The sequence below is a fragment of the Taurulus bubalis genome (genome assembly GCF_910589615.1).
Source record: "Taurulus bubalis genome assembly, chromosome: 5".
Taxonomy (NCBI): Eukaryota; Metazoa; Chordata; class Actinopteri; order Perciformes; family Cottidae; genus Taurulus; species Taurulus bubalis.
In genome coordinates, this window is record NC_136593.1 from 5362054 (window position 1) to 5379968 (window position 17915).

The 17915-nt window shown below is 44.2% G+C and overlaps 1 protein-coding gene and 1 long non-coding RNA gene across 2 annotated transcripts; one reads left to right on the top strand and one right to left on the bottom strand.

Annotated features, from left to right (window-relative positions):
* Nucleotides 1-555: 555 nt before the first annotated feature.
* LOC306736494 (DNA-directed RNA polymerase III subunit RPC8-like) lies at nt 556-8573 on the top strand. The gene is made up of 6 exons (XM_079218139.1): nt 556-796; nt 6015-6111; nt 6448-6534; nt 7040-7103; nt 7234-7468; nt 7803-8573. The coding sequence occupies exons 1-6, from the start codon at nt 686-688 to the stop codon at nt 7851-7853; spliced, it is 645 nt and encodes a 214-aa protein (XP_079074265.1). The 5' UTR covers nt 556-685; the 3' UTR covers nt 7854-8573.
* Nucleotides 1783-2504, bottom strand: LOC306737009. Its single transcript, XR_013770995.1, has 3 exons — nt 2274-2504; nt 2120-2164; nt 1783-2025 (listed from the first exon to the last, which is right to left on the bottom strand). It is a non-coding gene; the product is annotated as an uncharacterized lncRNA (long non-coding RNA).
* Nucleotides 8574-17915: the final 9342 nt, after the last annotated feature.

The window sequence follows — 17915 nt, forward strand, 5'->3', positions numbered from 1 at the left end:
ATTTGCGGACTTGTCCATCAAGTGACGGATCTTGTGTCCCACAAACATCTCCCCCGTCCTTCACTCCGATAAAGCGCATTGCCATACCAATAATGGACAATATCTACTGCACACTTAAAAGGGCATATGGAAATATGTGTGCGATCCCCTGAAAAGATTTAGGCTTGATACAAAATAAGCTTGTGGGGAAAAAAAAAAATGTATTTGTAATTTTTACTGTTTATACAGTAGTAAATATAATACTAGTATGTAATGTTTCATGTCATTATGTGATAGAAGTGTATAATTCCTATAGCTTTTTTTTTAAATAATTATTTTTAGATCTGTAACAAGTATAGAAACCAAATGTCACGTTATGGCAAAACAAATACACATAATCACATACATACGATAATAACAGACTGTATATAATGGAGCTTTGAAATTGTGCACTGTAGCTTTAAGATTTGCGACATGTCGTAAAAATGCATTGTCGGGAGACATCATGGATGTGTTTGGGTGTGCTGTAGTTTCTTACACATGTATTGGTGTCTTTAGCTAGATCGTGAACAACTGTCGATATTTTTATTTGCACCACATCTCTGCGGTAAAACGAGAAATGCGGTCCCGAGAGTAGACGACCCCTCGGAGCTCACCTGACAGCAGCGCTGTGCGCGCGCGTGAGTACCTGCTCGCAGTCTGCATCATGTTCGTGTTGGTGGAGATGGTAGACACTGTCAGGATCCCTCCGTGGAACTTCCAGAGACAACTCAACGAGGCCATAGCCGAGGAGCTGAACAAGAAACTGGCCAACAAGGTGCGCGTGAGCGACACTTCGACCGTTACACAACTTAAAAAGAAAAAACTCTACACACGAACTGTTCAAATATAACGGAAAGGCATTAAATCCCGATAAAATGCCACTTAAAATATTGATAAAAATGATCGTATCACGTTTTCAACTGATTGAATGGTGTCAAGTTAAGCTTTAACTTCTTACCTTTCGAGCGAAGTATTGTTTTCATTTTTAGAGTCAGTTTTGACATTACTGGCGCCAGTGAAAAGACGCTAACGCCGGTAAGTTAGCCGTAAGCTAGTATCAGCCAACCTCGGACGCACTTCTATCCTCGTAGTAAACACTCGGCGCTGCTGGTTTTTCGGGGATATTAACTTGTTCCAGGGCCACCAAAATGCTGTCAACACATCTAGGTAGTTCTGTCCTTCACAATAAGATATCCCGCTTCAACAACTCCAAACTTTGCAATAAAAGCTCCGTAATTTCTATTTGAGTGTATACCACCCCCTGCTGGATGTTTTGTTAAACTCTTCTCATGTCAGTCACTTGCTTAACATCAGCTGATGCATGAAATTCAACAATTATGCACACATATGTTGTATATAAGAGTTACTATCATAACACAGTGCAGAGTCAGTTATATTACAACTAAAAACACCAGTATTCATGATTGAAAGCTTCATTGTTAAAACCCTCATGTTACCTGCAAGTGTACTAACATCTTTTATCCAAACACCGATGTGTACAGGATATTGAAAACATATGTGTTAATTTTATGTTCATCCAGTTGTCCCTACTTAAATTAGGAAGTCATGAAATATGAAGCAAAAAAAATTATGTCAATCAGATATTTAGAGATGTTAAACATTGAATGGTGTCATATTGACCCCAAAGATACAGGAGGGTTAGCAATAGACAAATGACTTGTGCAAATCTTTGAAAGGATGAACATTTATTTAAATACAACAAAAAAGAAGAAAAAAAACAAAACAAATTATTACGGACACAAATTACAATTGAAATCCTCCTCCTCATCCAGCTCCTTGTCCCAGCCCACACACACACACACACACACACACACACACACACACACACACACACACACACACACACACACACGGTGTGATGCCACGCATGGCAGCTGTCACACTGGACCCACGACACCAAGCCCCCTGAGCTCTCGGGAGGCTCAGGTTCCCTGCACCGGCCACACTCCCAATCTGTAGTCTGCATGTCTTCAGGAGTGTGACCTATTCACAATTAAAAACAACAACTTTGAATTAAAGAAAATGATCAGATTTTCATGGGTTGGTATACAAAGAAAGTTAACATGAAGTACACTACCGGTGGATGTCGTGGGTCCAGCAGACGAGGAGCTGGAAGATAGTCCTGCATGAATAACAGAAAAAGCATAAGCATGTTTTGTTTAGTCTTCATCATGCTAATGTCACCATCATGTTATAATATTGTATTGTTTCAGGTTACATAAAGCATTTACAGTGGGAGGAGGGACGACGTTGGGACCCACGGAGGCCACATCCCGCTGCCGATGTTGAAGGCTCTAAAATAATAATCAGATTTTATTATAACAATACTAAAATTCATACACATAATGTCCAACTGTCACAATAGTTAATACATTCAGATTTAAACGTGAATTAAAATGCTAAATGGTGGGGGTTGGGCTGGGGAAAGGGGTTGTTGGGAGGGAAGGGCAACATCAGGCCCAGCCCAGGAAGATGCGATGGGGTTGGCGGAGGAGGTGAGGAGGTAGCGCGCCGCGGCCCGGACGGCATGACCCGTGACCAGTCAATGGCCATCGAGTCCAGAGGGAAGATGCCACACCTCCTGAACCCAGCCACCACTACTCTCCAATCCTTCACCCTCTGGTAGGAGTCTCTTAGGACCCTTGAAAACTCCTTCTTAGAAACCAAGAAGGAGTGGCTCACTGCCGACAGATCTCCTGTAACACCAGAGAAATCTGCCTTCAAGGGTCTGAAGAAACTCGCATCCAAAGGCTGAAGGATGTGAGACGTATGTGGTGGCAGGCACAGGAGAATGACCCCCTCCCTCTGTGCCGCCCGGACCAGCTCTGGATCCAGATGGGACTGATGTCCATCCATAATGAGCAGCAGCGGGCGCTCCTGCGCGGCGAACTTCAGGAAGTGCTTCAGGAAGTACCACTTCCTAAACAGCTCACTGTCGATGTACCCTGCTGGCGACTTCCCGTAGAGGGCATTGGGAACCCCTTCCTTGTTATATGGGCCCCCTGGATGCTCCCGGAAATTGATCCACCACGTCTGGCCAAGCCCGGTCTTAGGGGCTGCCTGATGGCGGCGATTGTAAATGGCCAGAGCGTGGGCCAGGACCTGAGGCTCCGTCAGTGGAAACCCATGACTGGCAGAGTACAAGAGGTACTCCACCAGGGAATCCTCATCTGCAGGGGTGAGGAATGTCTTCTGACCAGGCCCACAGTCAGAGGACACCCTTCCACTGACTCGGTCACCCAGGCTGGACTTCGGGACCCCAAACTCCTGGGCTGCCTGCCTTCACCTCCAGCCCGGCCTGGGCCATGGCCTCCGGGGTCCACTTCCTCGTCTTCCTCTCCCTCTTCCTCATTTGCCGGATACTCGGCATCTGCAAATACACATTCATTTTGGCAGTCAGAAATTAAATTCAAAATTTGTTTTAAAGGTCTTAATTATGTTGATGAATTATGTAAATTGCCAGATTGCCATGTATAGACACATTTATAGACATATTTATATATTTACCTTAAACTATTGCAGATTTACAATTTCTATATCCATCTTTTCTTTTTTCTTGATCCTCCTGTAAAGGAAAACACTCTCACACAGACACATGTTACCTACCTTTCTTTTCTTTAAAGTCTTTTGCTTATTCTTCTCTTTTCCTGCTTCTATTCTCCTTGCGGCCTTTCTTTTCTGTCTCTCTTGTCTCCTCGCTCTCTCTCTCGTCCTCGTCCTCTCTCACTCGTCCTCTCTCTCTCGTCCTCTCTCTCTTGTCCTCTCTCTCTCATCCTCTCACTCGTCCTCTCTCTCGTCCTCGTCCTCTCTCTCGTCCTCTCTTGTCCTCTCTCTCTCGTCCTCTTGTCCTCTCTCTTGTCCTCTCTCTCTCGTCCTCGTCCTCTCTCTCGTCCTCTCTTGTCCTCTCTCTCTCGTCCTCTTGTCCTCTCTCTTGTCCTCTCTCTCTCGTTCTCTCTCTCGTCCTCTCTCTCGTCCTCTCTCTCTCGTCCTCTCTTGTCCTCTCTCTCTCGTCCTCTTGTCCTCTCTCTTGTCCTCTCTCTCTCGTCCTCTCACTCGTCCTCTCTCGTCCTCTCTCGTCCTCTCTCTCTCGTCCTCTTGTCCTCTCTCTTGTCCTCTCTCTCTCGTCCTCTCTTGTCCTCTCTCTCTCGTCCTCTCACTCGTCCTCTCTCGTCCTCCCTTGTCCTCTCTCTCTCGTCCTCTCTTGTCCTCCCTTGTCCTCTCTCTCTCGTCCTCTCTTGTCCTCTCTTGTCCTCTCTCTCTCGTCCTCGTCCTCTCTCTCTCGTCCTCTCTTGTCCTTTCTCGTCCTCTCTCGTCCTCTCACTCGTCCTCTCTTGTCCTCTCTCTCTCGTCCTCGTCCTCTCTTGTCCTTTCTCGTCCTCTCTCGTCCTCTCACTCGTCCTCTCTTGTCCTCTCTCTCTCGTCCTCTCTCGTCCTCTCTTGTCCTCTCTCTCTCGTCCTCTTGTCCTCTCTCTCTCGTCCTCTCTTGTCCTCTCTTGTCCTCTCTCTCTCGTCCTCTTGTCCTCTCTCTCTCGTCCTCTCTTGTCCTTTCTCGTCCTCTCTTGTCCTTTCTCGTCCTCTCTCGTCCTCTCACTCGTCCTCTCTTGTCCTCTCTCTCTCGTCCTCTCTCTCTTGTCCTCTCTCTCTCGTCCTTGTCTTCTCTCGTCCTCGTCCTCTCTCTCTCGTCCTTGTCTTCTCTCGTCCTCTCACTCGTCCTCTCACTCGTCCTCTCTCTCTTGTCCTCGTTCGCTCTCTCTCTCTCTCTCGTCTCCTGGTTCTGACTAGGTTCTATCTTTTCAGGCTGGAACATAAATCACACGAGAGAAATTTACTCAACAATATTACATTTTGGTGAAACTTATATACAACCTAGCACTGTATTATATTGGAGGTGTATCTCCACAAACACTATTTCTAATCATAAGAGCCACTGCTGACTTTCAACAAATGTACAGACAGTCTCTTTCTCCCTCACTCTCAAACACACACCAACATTATTTGCATCATGTATTAGTAAGATCATTGTGATCTTAAATACTTGATGTAGCCTGGCTTATGAAAAACAAGAAACACATTTGGTTATGTCTGCCTTTATGTTTCAGATCTGCAAACAAACAGCTGCCCACCTTACAGCTCTGATTATTTGTTCGTTTTTCCCGCTGTCGCAACTTTTTTTTCAGACATCAAACATGTTTGTCTGCCCCCCTCCCTTCCTTCCCTCGACTACAGATCACGTCACACATGATGGTGCATTTTCATTGGCTAGACAAAGTAGCTTAAAGCTAGCGTTAAAATACACTCATATGCTAACTCATATTAGCAGTACGATGAAAATACAGAGATACTTTTCAGAGTAAAGATTGTCGCCCGAGCGTTCTTACTGCTTTCTCTCATCAAAGTTACTTTCCTATAGTATTTAGACATGTAAACGTCCATATATGTTCATGAAATTTAACACGTAGATTCTTTGATATGTATAAAGTAATACTACTTACACTTTTCTGGCGATCGGCGGTGAAAATGCCGGCAAAAAGACCGGAAACTGCGTCACGTCGGCTACGTCCGGAAAAGGCTAAAGGAAGCTAACGGCGTCCGGGAAAGGATCTAGTGACGTTACTTCAACATCTAACAGGGGCATGTCACAAATAAAACCAGTCATGTTTATTATTATAACTTTGTTTTATTTGTCATCTCTTTTGTGAGTGCACCAGGAGAAATGAGCACAATAATGGCATCAGAAGCAGTCCCAGATCTCTCTTAACAAGCGGATATAGACTGTCGGATATTAAATGCTGAATAAATCCTCCATCCATACTAATGATAATTGGAACTGAGCTTCAGTTTTTTTTTTTTTCTGTTCTGCGTCTTCCACAAAGTGTATTACATATTTGTACTCCGAGTTTTGCTTATTGGAAGTGTGGACTATTGTAATGTCAGCCTGTCTGCGTTACTCTGACCTCTCCTCATGACTTCAGGTGGTCTACAACGTTGGCCTGTGCATCTGCTTGTACGATGTCACCAAACTGGAGGATTCCTATATATTCCCCGGAGACGGCGCCTCACACACTAAAGGTACGATGACGCTCTCTCGTTTCTTCATGCACTTCTTCAAAGTCATGGACTGTGTTTTTTACGACAGCTTTAGACACATTGCCACAGTTTGCAACGCAGGTCCTTCCTCTTAGTTCTTCTTAGTACTTTGTGATAAGTTTGGTGTTTCAGGGTCCTGCTAAGAGTAAACTCCTGTAGGACATATTGATATAGATTTCCTATCCAATAATAAAACACTTTGACAGGCTTGCATATGGATGGAGGAACCCCCTTATTGTCACTGTTTGTACTCCGAACAACTTCACCTCGCTCTCGCCCTCTGAACGTTCCCCATCTTCCTTTTGGTTTTTCTTTCAGTTCATTTCAGGTACGTTGTCTTTCACCCGTTTCTCGATGAGATCCTGCTCGGCAAGATCAAGTACTGCAGTCAAGAGGGAGTTCACGGTAACTTCTGTCTTTCCACCTCAGCATGTTTGATTCAATCTCCAGAAATGTGTTCGCTGAGTTATTCTCAAGGTGGCGTAACATCTGGTTTTGTTCGGCCTACAGTCCAAAGCCCAAAGATACTGAATTTGCAATACTTTAAAACAAAGAAGCACTAAATCCTCTCATAGCAGAAGCTGGAAATAGCAAATGTTCTGCGCTTCTGTTTAAAAATATGTGACTTCATTTACCAGCTCTTTCTAATGTAGCAAATGACATTTTATGTCTGCGTAATTTATTGATTTATTTTTGACATATTTTCTTCATTTAGTAGTGCGGTAGTGTAAATATTTTTCTCACCTCTGGTACCAAAGTTCTCGTGTAGCTGTCGACGTCCCATGTGACTTTTTATAAAGTATAACATCAATGTTGGAATGGTCATGAGATCTGGTATAAACTACGTTCCCATGTCTCTGCGTACGCGTACACAGAAGTCCTGTAAGACCGTAACCTTTCTGCTTCACAGTGACGATGGGCTTCTTCGATGACATCCTCATTCCACCAGAGTCTCTTCAGCAGCCCGCAAAATTGTATCCTGACAGAAAGTGTTCCTGCTAACAAAGCGCTGTGATTTGATCTTAAGAACAGTTTTGCAATGTGCGTCGCATCACATACTCTGCAGATCATCACGCAGAACTGACCCTTAGCTCCGGCCTCCAGTGACGAAGCGGAGCAAGTTTGGCTCTGGGAATACGAGACGGACGAGGGGGCCCATGACCTCTACATGGACCAAGGGGAGGAGATCCGTTTTCGGGTGACGGATGAAGTGTTTTTGGACACCTCGCCAACGGGCCCGGCCGCCGCCGTGACGGACACGCCTGCGCAACCGGGGCAGTCGACGGCTCCCCCGGCAGAGGCCGGCGTGGAGAAGAAAGAGCCGCCGTACACTCTGATCGTAAGAACGCGACTCATGACTAACGCACATTTACATCAGCAGGAGACCTGTTCACGTGAAAATGTCTGAACTGTGAAAATTGGGGTTTCTCACTAGTAATCCAAACTCCATTATGTATCAGTTAAGGGGCACACTTTTACATTTATTTATTTATTTGTACTCCTGTCAAATATCTGTCTCCTGTGTGCTGTAGTTTAACCTAAAAACACAGGATGCTGTTTTCACAACTATTCAGACTATCAAAATGACAGAAAACACCTGTGTGGGTTTACTAAAGGCTTCCAAAATGGAAACAAAAGTAGCTCCATCCTCACCTACTGCGCTGTTGTTCCAGGGGACCATCTGTGACCCGGGTCTGGGGCTGCTGTCATGGTGGAACAGTTAGCGCCGCAGCAGGAGGAACGAGGACATTTGGCGGCTACGAGCTGCTCGACCGGCGCGACGGTCGGCTGGAGGCCCACAGCCCCCAAGTTTGGATCCAGAAGTGAACGCAGAGCTCTCTGAACCGAGATGCTCTTGGTGTGAAGTGACTGACGTGCTCTGCCACATTGAGACTGATTGTGTTGTAAATAAAGCCCTGAACATACCAGCTCCGTGCTGACGTGTGGGATTGACCATGTATTTCAAAACAGATTCATTTGATTGACATTTCCGTTCATTTAGTGTATTGCACATGAAAATGAACCCCCCAATTTGAAGGAAAACATTAATTATTTGAGTTATAATTTCATCACAGACATACACAGGTCACAGAATCTGATTTAATGGGTCAAAGTAGGTGCTGTTGAACAATGAACAGCAGGGATGAATACATGTGGGGCCTGATGATACTTTGAGAGCTTACGGACATGAGAGAAATAAGCATGAGTGATACTTTTGTTCAGAAATTAGACCCACGGGACAATTTATACCGCATTTGTATCTTCAAGATCCGAACAACATTGCTACGATTGAAAATAAAATAATGTCAAGCTTAAAATATTAACTTATTTGAAATGTTTCCTCAAACAGGTTTTTGTGCTCGCTTCCTCAGTTTATGAAACGGCCTTGTACTATTCTGTTATCTTATTTTGCCTCTCAGTAAAAAGGCCTATCATCAGCGTGAGTGGTTGTGATTTGTCATGTGTGATTATAGGAAGTGTATCAGAAAAGGGATTAGTGGCCAGCCGGTCGATCCCACAGTTTGAAGGCCGCCGTCCTGCTTGTTTAAAGCAGAGCTGCTCTGTCCACTCTTTAATGTTGGTGTCAGTTTAGCCCCCCCCCCCCACCCCCCCCCCCACACACACACACGTGTTTGTTGTACAATCAGACATGGGGTGGGTTGATTGTTGTGGGACATCATGGCGTTTTTATCAACACAAACACGGGGCATGTGAACCTCCTTGCAGAAATGTCTTCTGTACAGAAAGCTTGACATTGTGTCTTTCATCACATGCCAGTATTAGACATTTACAGTCATTCTTTTGTCCCCTGATAGCTTCAGATGTCCCACCTGACAGCTTCCCCGATTTCAGCCAGTTTAACATATTTTCATGGATGTTGCTGAATGAATGAAATGACGTTAGGTGCACAAGCTAGGCTAGCTAGTGTGTACGTAAAAGACAGTCTGGCGGCCGGACCGGAAGTGCATCTATTTATTAAATTGTCGTTTTTAATTTTAAATTTAAATCTTACAAAGGGAAATTTTATAATTAAAAAATCCTACTTAATTTTTTTAAAAATTATGTTTAATATTAATTATTACACCATTAGACCACCATTACATTTTTCCTCTCGCGCACCACACTTTGGGAATCCCTGCCTTAGAGGTATACAATATTAATACAACATTATGACAACATTGGAGTTTCATTTGTCACTGAGGAAAAAACTGTATTTCTGAATGTGCTAGTAACTCTAATGTGCTTCATGTCTATTGTGAATATAAAAGAATATACCTGGCTTTGCTATCGTAGCTCATCCTATGTTGTGATGATCTGCTCACAACCGGTGTACGTTACCTACACGGAAGGTGCAAATATTGTGGGTGTCAAGCGTTTGAGAGCAACTTCAAATGAACCAAACAGCTTGTCGTGACAAGAGAAAGAGATGTACTGCTGCATTGTGGGAAAGTGAATATCTTCTTAACTTAAGCTGGCAGCTCTCGCCACAGAATCGCTGTCCTCGTGTTCTGTGTGGAGATTGAATGATGTGGATTGAGGATAAAAAAGAAGAGAGGGTATGAAAGGCTTGTTGCTAAATGACTGTGAGTGAATGTGAAGTGAATGTCAGATGACGCCTGATGCACACGCCTACAGCCCACATCTGCTCCTAACTCTGACTGTATCTTCTCCCTGGTTCCGGTACCTTGACGGGGAGACTTCGCATGTCAGAATAAATAGCATTCTGAGGGTCTGCTGTCTTCCACGCAGGATAGAAAAGTAATTCAAAATACATGTTTTGGTTATTTGGTGAGCATTGAGAAGTTTTGAGTACAAATCACTTCCTATAAAGGTTGTGAAGCATCCACTTTCTCCAAAATATAGGCTACTGTTGTTAGCGTTATAGCTTTCTGCGGCTAACAATTAAGTGAGCAAAATTGTGATAGATATCTGACTCAGAGGATAGTATCTTTTCGCCAAATGTAAAGCAGATGATGACCTTGGTATCAGGAGAGGAAAGCATTTGAAGTAAACAAGAGAATAAACTATTCTGATAGAGCATTCCACATTTAAACAAAATACAACTCACTCCAAATAAACAAATTGTATCCGAACATTCAGCAAAGAATACTTAAACACAATACCATTATTAATGTGGGAATTATACTATATCATTAAATATAACAACAGTTGTATACAAGTTTACAAGGCATGTAGCCGTGATGGAGCTCATAAGTCACTGCAGGACTGATATAAAATCCTCATTGTTCACCAGCTCGCATAATTGTACTGATTGTTTTCGATTTATACATTGAGAGAAATTTGGAAAAAGCATTGTCCGTGTCATTATCATTATTCGGTAAATATCACCATTGGAAGACTGACATTTTGAAAGATTTGCTGACTGACTGACAGCAAGGGATCTTTAGAAACACAAATCTAACGCACACTTAAAACCAGCTAAGTGATCTCTCCCCATGAGTTACTGTTGTGCAGTCTAACATAGCCTTTATAACTCTTGTTATAGTCAGATAGGCAGATGTTTGTGTCACAGAATGAGTAGCTATCGAGTCAAGGTCTGACCCACCTTTAAGAGGTGTGATCCTCCTCTCAGTGCCAATGACTACAGCCTGCGCTTCCTGCCAGTAACCGATTATCCTGATCTCAAGGTAATCTCCCTACAGTTCAGAGCACCTCAAGCCTCCACTGTGATCTATCAGGTCAACAGGTCAGTCTACGTAAGACGGGACGCTAGTGTGTGGGGTCCCTTATCCAAGTCTGATGTTATAGAACTACAGCGACAGAAGGATGCTCTTTTTGCAGGAAAGAACCACAAGCTACGTGAGAGCCACGTGACTTACGTGGCACAGCTCAGGAGGCAGGAAGCAGGGCCCAGGAGGCAGGAGGCACAGCCCAGGAGGCAGGAGGCACAGCCCAGGAGGCAGGAGGCACAGCCCAGGAGGCAGGAGGCACAGCCCAGGAGGCAGAGCCCAGTAGGCCGATTTTTAAAAGGATTACAATCACCGGGCCAGCTGAGACGCATGGAAAGGGCCTACCCCTTCCATGCGGGGTAGCAAGGGCTGCAAGCGGCTCCACGTTAATGCTACCGAGGAGAAGCCGCTCCCCATTACACCGCAGTCCTCAGCGAACAACGATCGATAGCCAGAACATCGGCAGTTATCAATATGGAGCATACATTGATAATATTGATGCAGAAATTCTTAAAATAAGAGCGGTAAAGTTATTTATGTCAATATGGATTTCCGTAACGACATTCTAACCGTCGGCTGTGATTTCATGAGTAAGCAGGGAGGGACGCTGCTACTGGGAGTATCTCCAGTTGGAATGATTTGTGGAACGAATGTAAGTCACAAGGAGGAAGATAACATCCAGCAGATGGTGGACAAGTCCATAGAGAAGTTCACTCCATCTCTGTTCCCTCACAATTACACACTAAAATTCCTGCCAGTGCGACAGCATCCGGAAATAAATCGCAAGGTGATTTCCCTCCATTTCAGAGCGCCTCCAGCGCTATGATTGCAGAGCACCTCAAGCCTCCACTGTGATCTATCAGGTCAACAGGTCAGTCTACGTAAGACGGGACGCTAGTGTGTGGGATCCCTTAGCTGAGGCTGGTGTTGAAGAATGACAGCGCCAGAAGGATGCTCTTTTTGCTGAATAGAACCACAAGCTACGTGAGGCTACGTTTTTTTTCTGGGTTTTTGAAACTACTTGAACGAAACAAAAATGCAGCGTGTTTTTAACATCTCCACCTGCAAGTCTCTTGACTACAGTGCATATGTTTCTACTGAAACAAGACAACTTGAATTTAAAGAAGGTCAAGGTCTTTATTATCTGACCAACTCTTTACCAGAACACATTCTGAAGTATGGCTGTGCCTTCCTCAATACCGAGCGAGGCACATTGCTGATTGGAGTAAATGATGGGGGAAAGGTCTGTGGAAGATATTTGAACAAATCCCATCAGAAGGAGATCCGCGACTTGATGGACATCTCGGCAAATCTTTTCAATCCTCCTCTCAGTGCCAATGACTACAGCCTGCGCTTCCTGCCAGTAACCGATCATGTATGGCCGGTATTTGACCTAACTAGCTTGTTTGACTGAAAAGAAGACCGCGGTTTCAAGTCTGAAATGCCCCCTTAAGTTACGTTAGCTAGCGTACGTTTGTTAGCTGCCTTTGTTCTCAGTTGAACAAGCTGGTTTAGTGGAAAACTGTCCCCCCGTGCTCCTCTGCTGGTTCGATATGCACCGCCAAGTAACGTTAGCTAGCGTACGTTCGTTAGCCGCCTTTTTCTCAGTCAAACAAGCTAGTTTAGTGTAATACGGTCCTCCCGCGCTCCTTGGCTGGTCACAGATTCCTCTGAGTGGCTTTGATTTCATCAAACTGCTCACTCGTAAAGATTCATAAATTAGACCAAATCCAGGTCACGTTCATAGTTTTGACAAGTAACAGTTTTTTTTCAGGATTTTTTAACTACTTGAACAAAACTAAAATGCAGAGTGTTTTTGACATCTCCACCTGCACGTTTCTTGATTACAGAGTATATGTTTCTATTGAAACAAGGCATCTTGAATTTAAGAGAGGTCAACGTGATCAACATCTGACCGAAATTTTCCCAGGACACATTCTGAAGTATGGCTGTGCCTTCCTAAATACCGAGGGAGGCACATTGCTGATTGGATCTTAAATACAGTGCATATGTTTCTACTGAAACAAGACAACTTGTCACGGTTTGAGTTATTCTGAAGTCCTGTCTCGTGTGTCCTGTGTGCCCTGCACTTCCTGTCTGTTTGTCTGCTGATTGTTTCCTCCTGTGTCTAATCACCCACACCTTCCCCGTGTACTTAAACCCTGTGTTTCTTCTGTTCCCTTGTCTGATCGGACTGTGTGTTCCTCCTTTCGGTTAGATCGTAGTGTTTTTGAAGCCTTGTTTTGTTTAGAAATTATAATTTTTTCACTACATCTCTGCATTTGGGTCCTCTCTCCGAGCCTCGGCGTGACACAACTTGAATTTAAAGAAGATCAAGGTCTTTATTATCTGACCAACTCTTTACCAGAACACATTCTTAAGTATGGTGAGTGAGTTACGTGTCACAGCCCAGGAGGCAGAGCCCATTAGGCCGATTTTTTAAAAAGTATTACAATCACCGGCCAGCTGAGACGCATGGAAAGGGCCTACCCCTTCCATGCGGGGTATTAAGGGCTGCAAGGGGCTCCATGTTAATGCCAAAAGGATTACAATCACCAGGCCAGCTCATAATTACACGCTGAAATTCCTGCCAGTGCGAAATAAATTGCAAAGTAATCTCCCTGCATTTCAGAGCGCCTCCCCTGAGCCAGTGACCTATGATGCAATAGGTTTTTTTAATGTCTTTTTGAAAGAGTCGAGTAGAACCTGAGCAATGTATTATGATTACTTGGGTCTCAACATAAACTCCTTATCGCGTCACGCAGAGTTGGGAGTAGCGTCCCTCACGCCGCAGTACTCTGATCATCTCGCTGACTAAAAAGCATCAGCTAAATGAAAGGTATCCAGGTATCTGGTATCTGATGGGTTGTGCGAGGGGTTGCATTGTATAAATTAATATTATAATATATATTTTCTGCTTGCATTCCTATGATTTCATGTGTTTTTATGTTTAATCCGTAATGTTGTAGTGTAAATGTATTATATTATATTATCGGACTGAACGCCCACGTGTCTGTTTACTTTTTTTTTTACATCTTCATGCTTCCATTGGGAACTGCGTGTTTAACGTCACATTGCAATGATCAGTCTGCAGCCAACTGCCGGGGTGCTTTCGCCAGCCGGAAGTCCCTCCACCACCTCCAGCGGTCAACTCACAAAACTACCAGTAAGCCACAGGTTTCTGCTACACAGTACTAAATAATTATGCTCAAAAATCCTAGGAGGTCGTGTGGAGAAAATGTCCATGAGTTGATTTAATAAAAATGATGACGATACACCTAATGCAGGACTCCACAGGTCCTGTCCAGTTCACATCTCGGGGGGAAAAGGGGCAGTGCTCTCACGTGTGTGTTAGTTACAGGTCTCATTCACGGAGCTTAAGGCCACCCATTAGTTAGTTATTTCCTCCTTTTTAACACCTTTGCACAGTCTGGCCCAATCTCAATCTCAATCTCCCCCCTAAACCCTCAAACCCTGAACCCTCGGGGACGCACTGACGTCAGCTGCTAATTGGCTGAGTGTGAGAGTCTGTGAGGGAACTGCTGTGAATATGAATGGGACAGCACTTTGCTGCAACATATCACGTGACTACATAAAACAATATTGTGTACAATTGTACAGTGTACAATTGTGTATTTATTTTGTACGTGTTATTCACTGATTTGAATGTAATCCCCACAAGATGAGAAGTCATTTTAAATGATCTATTTACTCGTTTTGTCGAAACGAAATATTTATTCATATATTTTTTTTCTGCTTACATTTCTCTGATTTCGTGTGTTTTTATCTTGCATCTTTAATCCGTAATGTTGTAGTGTAAATTTATTTCATCACGTCTCTTTGTTCACCTTTTTTTTCTTTTTACGTCTTCATGCTTCCATTGGGAACTGCGTGTTTAACGTCAAATTGTTATGAATTGTGGGTAATTCTCTTAGGCAAAGTCAGCATCTAATGCTGACTTGGGGAAAGGGATCATAAAGGGCTCAAAATGTCTGCCAGAGAGCCCTCAAGCACGCGACGATGTGAGAGTGGGACACCCCTAAACCCTCAAGGACTTCGCTGGCGCGCGCCTCAAAGTCCATGAGTCCCGTAAGTCTCTAAATTGCATCCCCGTATCCCTCACTTGCGTCCTTTCCTTGCGTTTTAGTCCCTCCCACCAGGGATGTATGGAGAGACGCAAGGAAACCAAGCGAGCAGAGTAGACGCGAGGAAGTATGTTTTTTGGCTGTGGTCGAATAGTCCATTTTGGTTAGGAACCTTCCTAACTGAGTGAAATGACCCGGAAGTACCTAAGTGGCCGCCATGATAAATGCCGGTCGAATTGTCCAAACGCAAAGGAAAGGAGCTTCAATACTTCCTAATTTAGCTCCTTTAGCATAGGAACCACTGGACCTTCCTTTACGAAAGGAAAGGAGAGACTCACAATTCCTTGCGGCGGCAACATTTAAAGTGACGTATCATTCGGCCGTTCACGAGAACAGACGATCATGACCGACAAACGCAGATCATGAAAATAACCGTTGCTATAATTTGGGGATACTTTCAATAATCTGTTAAACCGGCTGGCAAACGAACGTTACGTTGCTGAAAACTGCTGTAAAGTGATCAAACTGATGTATTTTATATTCTCTCTCTGGTGTTGAACTGCAGCTTCAGCCCTCACTCTTTTATTGTATTTGACTTCAGTTACAGAAGCTTTAATGAAAGAGTTAAACTGGATGAGCTCTTCAGTCTGAGTCATGTTTCTGATTATCATCTTTTTAATCAACTATTTTGTCACATTACAATAAAACATATCACGTCAACACAAGTTGTGTGATGTTTCATAAACTGTTGTCTGCATATTTTTATATGACACACATCGTTGTGGGATAACGTATTTAATTCAGCATGTTTGAAACTAAACAAAGAGAGTTTAGTAGCTTTGTACTCTCTGTGAAAAATACCACTTTTATATTCGTTCATTTCTATTCCAATCTCGTTAATAAAGTAATACTTTGAACCGGGTTGTTTATGTCGTTATGGCACAACACTGTAAAAAAACGTACGAACTATCTAAGCTGCGCTTTTTGTCGTCCATCTTCGGAAGTTCGGTAGTTTCACCGCTGGCTTTGCTGCAACATATCCTGTGACTACATAAAAAAATATTGTGTACAATTGTGTATTTATTTTATACTTTTTATTCACTGATTTGAACATCTTCCTGACGAGATTTTTTTCCTTTACTCGTTTTTGTCAAAATAAAATGTTTGATGAATGTCTCTTTGTTCACCTTTCTTTTTTTTTTTTTTTTTTCGTCTTCATGCTTCCATTGGGAACTACGTGTTTAACGTCACATTGGTATGACTTGTGGGTAATTCCCTTAGGCAAAGTCAGCATCTAATGCTTACTTAGGGAAAGGGATCATAAAGGGCTCAACATGTCTGCCCTCAAGCCCTCTATGATGTGACAACGGGACACCCCTAAACCCTCAAGGACTTTGCGGGAGCGCGCCTCAAAGTCCGTGAGTCCGTAAAGGTGGAGATTGAGATTGGCCCTAATGCCGTGTTCACACCGGACGCGACGCGAATTTGCGGCGCGACCAGTTTACATGTAAAGTCAATCCACAGACACGCTGCGGCGCGAATGTGCGGCGAGATAGACGCGTTGGAAGATTTTATAAAGGAAAGATTTGCATAAATAATATTAAACTACATAAAACACAGGTGAAAACAAAATTACTTCACGAACAGAACGTTTGACCTGGGGCGAACAAAGCGAAGGACGCGGCGCGAATTCGCGTGAGTTGAATTATCCCAACTCTGGCGGAGAAATCACGTGACGCAAAGTTGCGGCAGCCAATCAAACCAAGCTCCGCCCGTCACCACCGCCGTCTCCCCGTTTCTGAATGAAACTGCTGCTGCTCCGCCTGAACCAGCGCTGACAGCGGCTTCATTGAGACGCTGTTGTGGGACTACGGATAATAGTATGAACCCAGACACCATGGAGTTTGATGTTCCGACATATGTGGAGTTTACACAAAAAGTATAAAGCAGAACTGGTGGTTATTTCCATGGTGGAAGGCATAATCGGTATCGTTTTACGGAGATACGCGAGACGCAGTTCCTGGAGGAGTCGGTGAAATTCACCGAGCTGTGTGCGGCTACGGATGATGTTTTGAACCCAAATACGAGGGCGTTTCATGTTCCGACATGTTTTGGACTCCCACAACAAGTATAAAGCAGAACTAGTGGTTATTTATTCCATGGTCGATAGCGGAAATGAAAGCTTCGTCGCTTGTCTCGCACAGAGGCAAGCAACAGAGCTAAGCCACGCCCCTTTGGTCGCGCCGCGAATTCGCGTTTGGTGTGAACACCCTCTTTCTACTCGCGCGAGTAAACTTCCGCGGTGGACGCGGCGCCGCAAATTCGCGTCGCGTCCGGTGTGAACACGGCATAAGAGCTTTGGGACGGCCGTCAAGATGGCGGCGCAGAACCACTTCCGGTTCAATCGAGGAGCGAGGAAACGACAATTTAGAGACTTGGGATGTACCCTAAGACAGCGGTCCCCAACCTTTTTTGAGCCAAGGACCGCTTTTGTCAGACAATGTTTTCACGGAGCAGCTCACTGTGTGGGCGAAAAATATGACGTAATAAAATGATACTACCGGCATGAAGACAATTAAAAAGTGCATAAAGATACAACTCACCATTATGCCAAATTAGTGGAGCCCTGAGCTTGTTTCTCTGCTACGAGCCGGTCCCGTCTCGGGGTGACGGGAGAAAAAGACCGACCCCCGACGTGTGTTTATGTCCAGTCTACTGACTACTCAGTAACTTAAACCTTTATGTGCACTCTGTCACTTAATTAAAACCCACTTCACAAAGACAGGATGTTGAAATGGAGGCAGGTTTTCAGAGCTTTTTTGGCGATCTCAGGCCTTAATCCAGAACACCGAGTTGAAACGATCTTTTAAGTTTAATTTTTGGGGTAACGTATCACGGAACCTCTTGACATGTGTCAAGATGTTACGTTTGAGGCTCCGCACAGACGGATGTATCCGGTCTATTACGTGTTGTAAAAAAGTGCGTCTAGCAGCCACTGATCGTCATTGAG

Bases quoted from the DNA above. Each gene is read 5' to 3' on its own strand.
- LOC306736494 (XM_079218139.1), top strand. From the start codon at position 686: ATGTTCGTGTTGGTGGAGATGGTAGACACTGTCAGGATCCCTCCGTGG. The intron at 6,535-7,039 runs GTAACTTCTGTC...TCTGCTTCACAG, and splicing joins CAGTCAAGAGGGAGTTCACG to TGACGATGGGCTTCTTCGAT. The intron at 7,469-7,802 runs GTAAGAACGCGA...CTGTTGTTCCAG, and splicing joins AGCCGCCGTACACTCTGATC to GGGACCATCTGTGACCCGGG.